Genomic DNA, 14,020 nt, shown 5'->3' on the forward strand with positions numbered 1-14,020 from the left:
TTAGCGCTGCCGCGGAGGTGGGAAAGGCTCCCGCCACTGCCACTGCGCTCGCCAGCTGTGAGCCCGGCTTCTAGCTGAGCGGCGCTCCCCATGGGAGCGCACTGACCACCACAGGGCAGCTCCTGTGTTGAGCATCTGCCCCCTGGTGGTCAGTGTGCATCATAGTGACCAGTCATTCTGGTCATTATGCTGCAAGTCGCTTAGGCTTTTATTATATAGAAGACTACAGGCCTGATGCACAAAATTCGTGCAAGGGCAGCCTTCGTGGCCCCAGCTGCCTGGCGGCCCCACCCCCTACCCACACCTGCCTTGGCCTTGCACTGCCCACGTCTGCCGCCACACCCCCAGTTCCCCAGTGCCCACCGATCGATCATCCTGCAGAAGGTGACTGGGCCTCCTTCTGCGGGGCGATCGTGGGGTGATGGCGGGCCCCCTGACCAATCGCATCACAACCGCCTTGGCTGGCCGGGCGCCAGTGCGTGTCAGTGTGGTCGTCCAGAAGGTCATCCAGACAGTCGGTCTGCTGTTCAGTCGATTTGCATATTACGCTTTTATTATTGTAGATGAGTGCCCCTAATTCTTTTTTTGTTAATGCTCACCCAAAGACATTTTTATTAATTTCATTTAAAAAAAATATTTTTATTGATTTCAGAGAAGGGAGAGGGAGAGAGAGATAGAAACATCAATGATGAGAGAGAATCATGGATCGGCTGCCTCCTGAACACCCCACAATGGGGATCGAGCCTGCAACCTGGGCATGTACCCTGGCTGGGAATTGAACCATGACCTTCTGGTTCACAGGTCGATGCTCAACCACTGAGGCACGCTGGCTGGGCTATTTTTATTAATTTTAGAGAGAGAGGGAGGGAGAGAGGGGAGAGGAGGGGAGGGACAGAGGAGAGGAAGGGAGGGGAAGGGGAAGGAAGGAAGGGGGAGGGAGAGGAAGAGGGAGAAAGAGAGTGGGAGGGGGAGGGACGGGGGACACACACATCAGGTGCCTCCCGAATATGTCCTAACCGGGAATCAAACCTGTACCCTTTCAGTATGTGGGGCATAGTTAACAGATGAAAGGAGCTAAGAATGGTGACAGATACACTGTGACCAATCAATGGAGTCGCTAATGCACTTTAAATGCTTGAGCAAAGGTCTGATCAAGAGTATGCAGCCCCAGCTGGTTTGGCTCAGTGGATAGAGCGTTGGCCTATGGACTGAAGGGTCTCAGGTTCGGAATGGGCACATGCCTGGGTTGTGGGCTTGATCACCAGCAAGGGGCGTGCAGGAGGCAGCTGATCAATGATTCTCTCTCATCACTGACATTTCTATCTCTCCCTCTCCCTTCCTCTCTGACATCAGTAAAAATATATTTTTAAAAAGGGGTATTAGCTTTTAAGGTCTCCTCTCTAGGAGTCTATGAAACCAGAAGATCTGTTACATCCCTCTGGAGGTCGTCCCTAAAACAATCACTAAGAAAACAATCACTAAAGTCAGATTTCTTAAGAACTGTGGCAACTAAGTGTTCAGTATAAACTGTAGGCAAGCCCTAACCATTTTGGCTCAGTGGATAGAGCAGTGGCCTGTGGACTGAAGGGTCCCAGGTTCGATTCCAGTCAAGGGCATATACCAGGATTGCAGGCTCAATCCCCGGTGGGGTGTGTGCAGGAAGCAGCCAATCAATGATTCTCATCAATGATGTTTCTATCTCTCTCTCTTCCTCTCTAAAATCAATAAACACATACTTAACAAAAAAAACAAAACAAAACTGTAGACAAATATATAAACTTTTTCCAGAATGCTTTGGTAGCAATTAAACGCTACTCTAGGACATATACATGTATTAAATCATCACATAATACACCTTAAACGTACACAGCATTACATGTCAATTACATCTCAATCATGCCAGGCTCAGCTAAGAACTGGAGGTGAGGGGAGAGAAAAGCACTTGGTACTGTGAGAACCCAGAAGGAGGAAAACTTTCATTCACTGCCGACAGAAACACAATCAGAAGACACTCAGTGGAGACTTACAAGACCTTTCCGACTGCAAGGGCTTCTGAAGGGTCGAGTTCATTACCTGATGTCGTTTGATAATATCTTTCAATTTGTTAGCCAACTTCAGGTCAATGTCTGGAATGAGGTAGATGTTGGGTCTGGTCAGGCAATTGCTCTGAGAAAGAAAGAACAGATTTTTAAATTCTCTTGGTTTTAAAATAATGTCATATTAGTTATGCATCCTCCTCATGGCAGAGGTTGGCACTCACAGCCAGGCTGCTTAGAATGGGAGATGCACTTTGTATGGAAAAGAATGGGGAAGTGTGATGTCAGTGTAAAACACAGGTGTGCAGCAGCCGCCTTAATGACGGCGCAGGGCCCTTCTCTGCAGCCGGGGACACCTGGACAAGATGATGCTGAGATTATGACCCACAGACATGCATCATCTTTTCCATTAAGGCACCAAGTGACACATGAGCCCTGCCAGGCCACTTCACCTGAGCACACCTCACATCTAATGGACTGTTTCCACCTACACCTTCTGTTGGCCGGGGGAGGTAGGTATTCATTTCGGCTCATCAGGTAAATCACTTAAAATGATGTAAAGACTGTGGATTAGCCCTGACCAGTTTGGCTCAGTGGATAGAGCGTCGGCCTGCGGACTGAAGAGTCCCAGGTTCGATTCCGGTCAGGGGCATGTGCCTTGGTTGCGGGCACATCCCCAGTGAGGGGTGTGCAGGAGGCAGCTTATGGATGTTTCTCTCTCATGGATGTTTCTAACTCTCTATCCCTCTCCCTTCCTCTCTGTAAAAAATCAATAAAATAAAAAAAAGACTGTGGATTATAGCTCTTTTCCCCCCATTTCTAATCTTACATACAGAAGTGACTAAAACATTCCTATTAACTCCCCAAACCATCACCAAAAATCAACCAACAAACAAAAAACCCCGTTATTCCTCCAGCTAATGGTCCATGAGACAACTCCCAGGCATGAAGCCACTGAGAAGACCCAGCTGCCTTTCTGCCACACGCCCGCCCCAGGAAGGTTAAGTCAAGGGCCACCACAAAGTACCACTCAATCAGATACTAGGAAAGAAAAGAAGAAAATTAAGTGTTCTCTCCAAGTTATAATCTAGTAGGGGAAATAAAATCTATATTCATGGCACAACCATGAAACAAATCCAAAGAAAACCACTGAATAAACAAATGAGAGAGTATTTATATTAAATGTGAAAAAGATTCAAATAATGGGTTTGGTAAAATTAATAAAGAAAAATATCATAATTTCACCACAAGTTTAAGGTCAAATTCTATAAATGACCAGTTTTAGTCATACTTTATATCTCTAATTCCCCTAAATCCAAAAGAATAACAGAACAATAGATTTCAGAAAATTATTCTTCCTTTGATTTTTTGGCAACCTGATGAAGCTAATCTTAGAACTGACAGTATATCCAAGGGAAGAAATTGTAATGATTTAACTTTCCCGTTTACCTGCACCAATGTTTTTTCAATATTCATAAACATCTCAACATTACGATCCATTCGGGATGGATTCTGTAGATCAAACCTCCGCCTAAAAGACAAGATAATAATTAGTTAACTTGTCTCCCGTCTTAAACAAAAGTAAAGACTTGGCCCTAACCGGTTTGGCTCAATGGATAGAGCATTGGCCTGCAGACTGAAGGGTCCCAGGTTCGATTCCGGGCAAGGACACATACCCGGGTTGCAGGCTCCATCCCCAGTGTGGGGTGTGCAGGAGGCAGCCGATCAATGGTTCTCTCTCATCATTGATGTTTCTATCTCTCTCTCCCTCTCCCTTCCTCTCTGAAATCAATAAAAATATATATTAAAAAAAAAAAAAAAGTAAAGACTTGGCTGCAGCATTCAATGCAAATGAGCTGGATAGATCTGGAAACTATGATAGAACTACGCAAATGTACAAGCGTTTCTCTCCGTCATATAAAGGAGCATGTGAACACTAAAAGATCAGATTTTAAGACATTAAGATCCACTCCAGCAAAAGGAAGTATCTGTTCCATGAAGTAAATCTAAGATATTTTACATCAGACAGAAAGCAGTCCACAGAGCCAGTGGCAGTCATCTTAAACGTGTTTGTTCACATTCAACGAGGTCTGTGTTCTCTGAGATGACTGTTGTCCTGAATGTGGTAAAACCCACCTTTTCACCTTTACTTTAAGTCCCCCCATATGTCTTCAGACCGTGTGTAAGCACCAGCACAGCCTTCTGTGCCGTCCCCCTGATCTCCGTCCTTTTCATGTGGTTAAACCGTGACCAATGTGAATGCTGTGTCCCATTTCACTCCCAGGGAGGGGTCCAGCCTAGTGACCGAGAGTGTGGGCTGTGGGCTGTGGAGCCCAACTTCTACGTCACATCAAAACATGCAAATCTACACAAGGACTTACCAGCCCTGGTCATTCTTGTACTTGTACGCAGCCCCGAGAATGTGACACAAGGCGCCGCCAGCCTTGAAATCCATGAAACATTTCGCCTAAAATGACACAAGTCACACGTGAAAACCATAAAAGTTCTGAAAAAATTACTTATGTCTGAATTCTATAAGTCAGCTCAAAGTTATAAACAAGTTCTTAAGTACTTTCTGGAAAAAATTGCAATTTAAAGAAAAATGTCCAAAAATGCATAAAAATATTTCTTTTCAAATTTCAATTAAAATATTACTCTTTAAGTAAACTTTGTAAAAACCAAGATTTACAAAAGATACATCAAGTCCAGCCAGTGTGGGCCAGTGGTTGAGCATTGACCTATGAACCAGGAGGTCGTGGTGGTTTGATTCCCAGTCGGGGCACATGCCTGGGCTGCAGGCTCTATTCCCGGGGGGTGGGGAGGTGGACGGGACGGCTGATGGGTGATTTTCTCATCACTGGTGTTTCTCTTTCTCCCTTCCTCTCTAAAATCAATAAAAATTTAAAAATGGACATGGGGTTCTGACCCTCAGCATCGGAATCACCCACAGAAAAAACTAATAGGCCAGAGTCAGGGACGAAGAGCTGGAGGCAGACAAGAGACTTCCCAGGGACACCCACTGGGCCTGGACTCACTTCCCAATTCAACCCTCACCGCCCCCACGCCCACCGAGAAGACGCCTCGCTCTCAGTGACACCAGATGTGCCTTAAGTACAAAAGCTCATGTTCTTCACATATTCTCTGAGCAGAAGCACTGGTGATGGGCCAATTCCTCTTGATGATTAAAAAAATTAAAGAATAAAAGGACAACAGGGGTCCTAGCTGGTTTTGCTCAGTGGATAGAGCGTCGGCCTGTGGACTGAAGGGTCCCGGGTTCGATTCCGGTCAAGGGCACATGTCCAGGTTGCTAGATCCTCAGTAGGGGGAATGCAGGAGGCAGCCTATCAATGATTCGTATCATTGATGTTTCTCTCTCTCCCCATTCCTGTCTGAAATCAAAAAAATATTTGGGGGAAAAAAGACAACAGGCACCAAAACCTGAGCTTCCCAGAGCCAGTGGGACCTGCCTCAGGTGATGTCTCAGCAGCTGCCCATCCAGAGACCCTGGGCCAGGGCAGTTCTACCAGCGGCTTCGATTCCCTGCTGCGGGGCACACTGCTCCTGACACGCTGGTCTCTCCCGGGCAGCTGCACTGGAAGTCAGTCTCATCTTGTTGTGGGTGGAGAGTGGGGTCATCCTACTTACAGCCGCCTACAGTTCTGCTGAGCAGGATGAAGCCCGGAAAAGCTAAGTCTAACTGCAATACCTAAAAGTGCTTTAAATCTGTGCCGGGGTCATTATTTCTTTGACTTATTAACTAAGGACTAGGCAGCGCTCACAAGTGGCAAAAAGGAGGGGATGCCCTGGCCGGCAGCTCAGCTGGTTACAACGTTGCCCCGATTTGCCAAGGTTGTGGGTTCGATGCCCAGTCAGGGCACATGCAAGAATCAACCAATGATGCATAAATAAGTGGAACAACAAATCAATTTCTTCTGCTCTCTCAAATCAATTTTTAAGAAGTATTTTTTTTTTATTGATGTCAGAGAGGAAGGGAGAGGGAGAGAGAGATAGAAACATCAATGATGAGAATCGTTGATCAGCTGCCTCCTGCACACCCTACACTGGGGATCCAGGCCACAACCCGGGCATGTGCCCTGATCAGGAATCGAACCATGACCTCCTGGTTTATAAGTCGACACACAACCACTGAGCCACACCAGCTCAATTTTTAAAAATTAAAACAAAAACAAAAACGGGGGGGATAGATAATGTGTTTGTAGTGTGTTTGTGTGGGCTGAGCACACGCATTAATAATGCCACCTTTTGGCCTGTTCATCAAGAAATGACTATGTCAGAAAATGAATGTGAGAAGTGAACCAAGGAGCAGAAACCGAGTATGTTCAACAAACCAAGAAAATTCAAGGGAATTCAGGCATCTTCACACCCTGAAAACAGTTCTGGGGGGAGAAACACATCGCTTCAACTCCAGAATCTTTTTACCTCACAAATATGAAACAATTTCTAAGTTTCTTTGTGTATTTTAGCTGCTTTCGAGTTTAAAATAGTGCTTTCTAGACATAGTTCCCAATTGTATTAGTGAGAGAAACTGTAATACAGTCGACCCTTGAAGGTGAGGGTTAGGAGCGCTGACCCCTACCCCACCCCCACAGTTGAAAATCTGTGTATGATTTTAGACTCCCCCAAACCTAACAGCCTACCGTGGACCAGAAGCCTTACCAACAACATAAACAGTCCAATAACACATGTTTTGTATGTGTATGTATTACATACTGTAGTCTTACAATAAAGTAAGCTAGAGGAAAGACCATGTTATTGAGAAAATCATAAAAAAGAGAAAATCCATTTAGCTTTTTTTAAAACATATGTTTATTGATTTTAAAGAGGAAGGGAGGAGAGAGTGATAGAAACATCAATGATGAGAATCATTGATCGGCTGCCTCCTGCACGTCCCCTACCGGGGATCGAGCCCGCAATCCTGGCGTATGCCCTTGACCGGAATCGAACCCGGGACCCTTCAGTCCGCAGGCCAATACTCTATCCACTGAGCCAAACCAGTGAGGGCCACTCACAGTATTTATTTAAAAATAGAAGTAGATCCATGCAGTTCAAACCCAGGTTGCTCCAGGGCCACCTGGAGCCCCTGACGAGCACCCGTAACCACAGGTCCCCGCTGCTGCAGCCTCTTCTTGGGGAGACAGTCCTCTCCCCGCTGCCGCCTGAGGAGTTACCGCGAGGCGCTTACACACGGGCCTCCTTACTCCGCAAGCATCCTCTGCAGCCGAGGCTTCCAGCCCATCTTACAGACGACACAGTGCTGCTGGCTCCAGCCATGAGGTGGACTAAACAGCCAGAACCCCTACCACTCACTGCAAGCACGTTGGATAAAACAGACGACATTACGTTAAATGTGGGGCTGAATCTCTAGGAAGGCACATCCCCAGGTGTAAAAATCAAAGAAGAAAAAGTCAAAAGCTGGGCATGGACCTCACAGCAAACTGGGACGTGACCTGTCCAGGCCGTGCCGGTTCTCCGGCTTTGTCTCTAAACAGATGCTTGTGGCCTTTTTAAAAAGGCAGAACGCAGAGCGGACGCCTCCCACCGTGAGGCTCTGTCTGTCTGGCCCGCTCAGGTCCTGAGCCGGGAAGGCTATGGGAACGGGTTTTCACCGCTCACGCTCATTGTGCCTGTGGGACACATTCGAGCCGTAAGAAACACGCTTTCCTAAGTCCCTCTTGCTCCCCAGCTGGTGTTACGCAGCGCACACCTCTGCCGAGCCCGCTGTTGAACACCGGCGTGACTCACAAAGTCCCACTTGACTCTCCTCCAGCGCTGCTCACCCACGAGGAAGAAAAGCGGACGGTGAACAGCTCCCAGGTTTCACTCAAGGGTTCTTCCCTTTACTGTCTCGTCCCCCCTTCTCTTTACACCATCACGTGCCAATCCTCCCATTGGGACCGGCTACACTCCTCGGGAGGGAGGACAGCTGGTCCCCTGGCGCTGAGCCAGGAGCTATTTTTAATGTGGTTTGTGCCTAAAATACCCTCCTGGTCTCCGAGGCGTGGACAGCTGGGCTGCACGAGCACTTCCTCGGAGCCTCGTGCTCTGCTTTCCCCTCAGTGCCAAGGTCGACGGCGCGGCAGCCACCCATCAATTCGTCCTTCAACGTCCCCAATTGCTCCCCGTCCTCTCGGACGCCCCGCCGCCTCCCTCCCCTCCGCACTGTGTCCCGTTCGCGGGGATCAGGACAGCAGCCTCGTCCTGGGTCCTGGAAATCGCGCTGGCTGCCCAAGCCTCCGGTCTCAACAGCCCCCATCAGCCTGTGCAAGACCTAAACCCACAGCTGACTGAGCCCCTCCTGCTCTCCTTGCCCTTCCCGTGACCTTCCCGGACGCCCCCTCTGGCGGGGCACTGGTGAACTTGGCCTTTGAGCCTGGTGTTAGCCCTCTCTCTGCCCCGTCCTCAGCTCTAACCTTGGGGCGCCAGCTGCCTCAGGCCCTTATGCTGCTCATGGGGACCTCACCGCCTGAAGGCATCCCCGCACTTCCCTCAAGAACCCACCCCCAGCTCCCAGGACTCAGCTCCCAGGCCCTTCCCTGTCAAGGTTCTATCTACACAGCTCACGAGTGTGAGCCCCGAGGACAAGCAACAGCCTCACCCTCGGGACACAATCAAATGCTGCCTGTTCGCTGAGCTCAAATCAGTGAGGAAAGCAGCATTTTCTCACAAGTGTTGCTGAGATAACCAGATACTCACATGGAAAAAGATAAACTAGATCCACTGCGCACACTGAATACCAAGACAGATTCTCAATGGAGAGAATTACATGTAAAAAATGAAACCAAACAAATACTCGCAGAACGGACGGCTGAATTCCTGTGTCACCTGCAAGTGGGAAAAGCCTAACATGACTCGAAAAGCCCCTGTTCTATTTGACTAATAAAGGTAAAGGTCTGGATGGGAAACCCGCAGAAGCAGCTGTGGCTGGTGGCTCAGCTGTCCCCCACGCCAGAAAGGGTTCGGGTTCAATTCCAGGTCAGGGCACACATACCGAGGTTGTGGGTTCGATTCCCAGTCATGGTACATATAGAAAGCAACCAATTGATCTCTTTCTCTCTCTTCTCTTCTCTCTCTCTCTCTCTCTCTCTCTCTCTCTCTCAAATCAATAAACATATCCTCATGTGAGGATTTAAAAAAACCCAGCATGAACAAAGTAGACACACTTACTGCAAGGTCAGTAAAACAATACTATTTCTTATTCTCAATTCTATGTGTAAGATCAGTGAGTTGTTAAAACAAAAGGTTTCGTGATAAAATAAGAACATGCAATTCAGAATCTTATGAGTTAAAAAAAGGTCCATGATAATAAATTCAATGGAGGCAGCAAGCAGCAGAATGGAAGCTGCAAAAACCCAAATCGGAGAATTGAAGACAAAAATTCTAAGAAGAGATATGCCAGGCAGTCCTAAATGATTTGTACAATCAGAGTTCAAATATAAAGGCACACGGGGCAGCAGAGAGGCTAGAAGGCTGAATGGCCCCTGAGCGAAGCAGCACAGGGAGTCTCCAGATCACGACTTACCACAACTGGACATATTTCTACGTTTCAAAGAGAAAAAGAAAAGGTTCAAAGATCAGCATAAAAAAGGGGGAGCCCTAGCTGGTTTGGCTCAATGGAAGGAACGTCGGCCTGCAGACTGAGGGGTCCTGGGTTCAATTCCGGTCAAGGGCACATGCCCGGGTTGTGGGCTGAGTCCCCAGTAGGGGACGTGCAGGAGGCAGCCGATCAATGGTTCTCTCTCATCATTGATGTTTCTCTCTCTCTCTCCCTCTCCCTTCTCTGAAAAAATAAAAAAGTACATTAAAAAAGGGAAGGAGACGCAAAATCAACAGATTTTTTCTCTACAAAATAAAATGTTAAAGAGAGAATAAAACCTACAGATTTCAAATGAAAATAAAATAACCCAGTATTTCTATACCAAGCCAAATTATCAGTCAAAATATCAACTGCACGAGCAGAATTATATTCTCACATAAGTGCAGGAGAATTCCACCTACAAAATAAAAAAACTCCACTGAACAGCGTCCTAGCCACAGGAGCTGAACCGGAAGAAGGAATGAAGACCTGGCACAGCAGGAACTACACGGACACGACAGCACAGCGACCGCTGGGATGGTCACCGACAGTAAACGACCTGCAGACGCGCCGCCAGCTGAGCATCAGGGCCACAGCCCAGGGCGGTCCGTGTACTCACCGGGAGCTTGGTGAAGGCCGGGTTGGCGACGTGCTTCCCGAAGGCATCTTCCTGGAACTGCAGGAGCTGCACCACCAGCCCAGCCAGCGTCTTGTTGGTGGGCGCATCCGCGTGGACGTACTGCAAGGCAGAGACAGGGCTCAACACCGGGAGAATGCCCGCTGACCTCCTGTGCCCACTGAGCCCTGGCGTGGGCAGGTTTATCCACGTCCGACAAGCTCTCTGCTGTAAAGGGGGACCCTGGCCGGTGTTGCTCAGTGGTTACGGCGTCGGCCCGTGCACCGAAGGGTTGTAGGTTTAATTTCCAGTGGAGGACACATAACTGGATTTCAGGTTCACTCCCCACCTGGGTCAGGGCACATGTGGGAGGCGACCCAGCCAATGTCTGTCTGTCTGTCTGTCTCTCTCTCTCTCCCTCCCTCCCTCCCTTCCTTCCACTGTCTGAAAAGCAATGGGAAAAATATCTTCAGGTGAGGATGAACAACAACAAGAAATGGGCAATACCCTCTTCTATTGAATCAGGACCCTCCTGTGACTCACTTGTAGCCAATCGAATGCCGAGTGATGCTGTGTGACCTGTGAGAATAAGTCACTAAAGGTCTACAGCTTCCACAGTCTCCGGGAAGAGTGCCATCGCCGGACAGCCCACACCTCGGAGGCCAGGCCACCTGGCGATGCCATGGCACCAGCCCCGCTGTCCGGGGAGACGGACAGCACAGCCCAGACTCTGAGCAGAGACGGCTGCAGAAGGCTCTGCCCACAGCTGCCCCGTCACCCACCATCCAGGCCCCATCACTGAGCAGACACCGCTGTCCCAGGACGCCCTCCAGTTCCTGACACACAGGGACTCTAAGCAAAACACGGTTGTCTTATGCCAGTCAGTGATGGCGTAATAAAATGGTTGGTTGTTTTTTTATGCATCAAAAATATACGTATGTGCATTTAAAATTATGGTTTTTGCCACAATTAAAATATTGTTTTAAAACAAGTTTATGTGAGAAGTTATACATGCTGAGGTGAATAATGTCAAAAGGCCAAACCAGTGGTAGACAGCAAGCAGCTTCCCAGCAAAGGAAGACAATGGTACCATGACGGGAACGCATAGATGAGTGAGTGAAATTAAATGTAAAAGCTTAGTCTGGTATTAAATGTTCAATATCACTTTGAGAAACCAATGTCCAATAATTTTTTAAAATCTCCAATTTTGAACAGGAAAAATATCTATACTTTCTTCAATTTCACAAAAGACAACAAAAAAACTAAATTTTTCTTCCTGGAGCAAACCTCTTTCCCAGCATCATCCAACATTTCAAGATGAATGAAGTGTCTATAATGACAAATAATATTTAAGTCATTTCTGTGTGGCAAACATTAGTGGCACAGTCCACCACTACCATACAGTACGCTGGTGGCTCTCAAGCCAATGTGTGCCCGTGCAGGCGGAGACAGCACAGCAGACAGGGCGATCCAAGCTCAGCTGCCCAACAGGTGCATTTGCTTTCCACTCTGCATGAAACAGCCAGCGTGCAGTTAACTTTGCTAAAGACTAGTTTTTTTGTTGAAATGTCTTATGTAAAACCTTCTTCATACATAAGATTTGACAAGGCATTACTGTAAACTATATCTTGCACCCACTCAAAAGGCAGCCAATGTATGACTTTCCAATGGTTTTTATTTTTATTTATTTATTTTTTTTAAAAAAAATATATTTTATTGATCTCTCACAGAGAGGAAGGGAGAGGAATAGAGAGTCAGAAACATCGATGAGAGAGAAACATCGATCAGCTGCCTCCCGCACACTCCCTACTGGGGATGTGCCCGCAACCAAGGTACATGCCCCTGACCGGAATCGAACCCGGGACCCTTGAGTCCACAGGCCGATGCTCTATCCACTGAGCCAAACCAGTTAGGGCTCCAATGGTTTTTAAATCAACCTATAAAAATGTAAAAATTACAACATCCTATTTAGCCAAAAATGAAACAGGCTGACCATGGGATATATGACATAAGTATCACACCCACCTCAAATTTTTATAATCCAGCTTTAAGGACTCTCATTTCATTCAAACAACAGTCCTATGGGAGCTGCAGTCTTACTTCCAACTTACAAATGAAAAATTAAAACATCGAAATAAAACAATTGGTTCAAAGACACCACCAATTAGCAGCCAAGAGTACTGAACTCACATCTTCCAACCAAATATAATACTCATTCCTCTATTCCACACTGATATAACTGAATTCGTTTCAACTGCTTCTAAAGAGCTATATATATAAAAGGCTAATAGCCGTGTCCCCGCGGGAGTTCAACTGGGAGTTCAGTTGTTTGCTATGACGTGCGCTGACCACTAGGGGGGCAGCGCGGAATGAAGGAAGGCCCCATCAGCCCTGATCACTGGCCAGGCCTAGGGACCCTACCCGTGCACAAATTTCATGCACCGGGCCTCTAGTATAATAGAAAAAGTTCTTAACAGCTTTCAAAATAGTAACTCCTGAGTATGAAAAAAAAAGTAATAATATAGACTATTTCAGTCAAGCATTTTATCCTGTGATCAAAAAAATTTAAACACCATGTTTTACTTAAGACAACAATGTTTTAGTCTCAAAGTATTTTGGCTAAGAATGTTAGGAAGGCCCTAACTGGTTTGGCTCAGTGGATAGAGCGTCTGCCTGCGGACTGAAGGGTCCCAGGTTCGATTCGTCAAGGGCATGTACCTTGGTTGTGGGCACATCCCCAGTAGGGGGTGTGCAAGAGGCAGCTGATTGATGTTTCTCTCTCATCAATGTTTCTAACTCTCTATCCCTCTCCCTTCTTCTCTGTAAACAAATCAATAAAATATTAAAAAATAAGTAAATAAAGTGATTTCTTTAGAAAAAAAAGAACGTTAGGAAGATATGTTTAGAAAGCTTTATCAATAAACCTCTTTTTCTTTCTTTCTTCTTTTGGTCTTTTTAATAAACCTTCTTTATATTACCTATGGCATTAATAGAGTATGAAGTTTAACTTGTCCCTAAACAATCCTGCAGCAAATATCCCATAAAAAGAAATAACTGTCTTTATCTGTGAAATGACTTTTGTAAAGGGCATTTAAATGACTTCCTTAGGCAATCTACTCTAGTTTAGTGATCATCCTTAAATCTGAAATCTTATTTCAGGAATTAGCCAAACTTTGGAGAAACCTACCAGGAAACCTAATGGCTTACAGGTTTACCTCACCTCCAACTAGTTGAATCAATGTGAGGTCGTAAAATTTTATAATCTGAAAACCACCCAGAAACTATGGACAGAAATACAGCTCTCATCTTAGAGTTAGGATGACAGACGCGTCAACAACACAAAGGCAGCAGCTCAGGGAGCTGAGCCAGCTTCCCTCCCTCCTCCCTCGCTCCTCGGCCTGCACTGCGACCTCAGGCAGTTAACCTCTGCCTGCAGCTTCCTCGGCCAGAACGTGGTCACCTCCTCTGGACTCCTGTGGCCCAGCTGGAGCTCATTCCAGGTTAAAAAGGATTCACTCTCTGCAACTGGAGATTGAATTAGAAACCCGGGCGTATGACCTGATCAGCATTGAATCGAACCTTTCAGTGCACTTGACAACACCCAACCAACTGAACCACACCAGCCAGGGCTGCAAAGCACTCAGGACCCTCGTTAGCACTTACTGGTGCCAACCACTCAGGCCAACCTGGTTTTTATTGCTGTGTGTTAACTGCTGCCACTACTTGAAAAGTTCTTTAAATGGGTCTGAAGTCTATACAAAGAGCCCTTGAAAA

General features: G+C 46.8%; 1 protein-coding gene across 1 annotated transcript in view; it reads right to left on the reverse strand.

The window, feature by feature from the left end:
• SMARCC1 (SWI/SNF related, matrix associated, actin dependent regulator of chromatin subfamily c member 1) overlaps positions 1-10,504 on the reverse strand; it is a gene marked incomplete at its 5' end in the record, with an annotated part of 78,921 nt that extends 68,417 nt beyond the window's left edge. Inside the window, 4 exons of the mRNA XM_023745470.1 lie at positions 2,074-2,166; positions 3,486-3,567; positions 4,418-4,503; positions 10,250-10,504. Coding sequence (XP_023601238.1) covers positions 2,074-2,166; positions 3,486-3,567; positions 4,418-4,503; positions 10,250-10,504 — 516 coding nt within the window. The remainder of the gene's footprint in view (positions 1-2,073; positions 2,167-3,485; positions 3,568-4,417; positions 4,504-10,249) is intronic.
• Between the last annotated feature and the right edge of the window lie 3,516 nt (positions 10,505-14,020).

Source organism: Myotis lucifugus, unplaced genomic scaffold, assembly GCF_000147115.1.
Source record: "Myotis lucifugus unplaced genomic scaffold, Myoluc2.0 scaffold_547, whole genome shotgun sequence".
Classification (NCBI taxonomy): Eukaryota; Metazoa; Chordata; class Mammalia; order Chiroptera; family Vespertilionidae; genus Myotis; species Myotis lucifugus.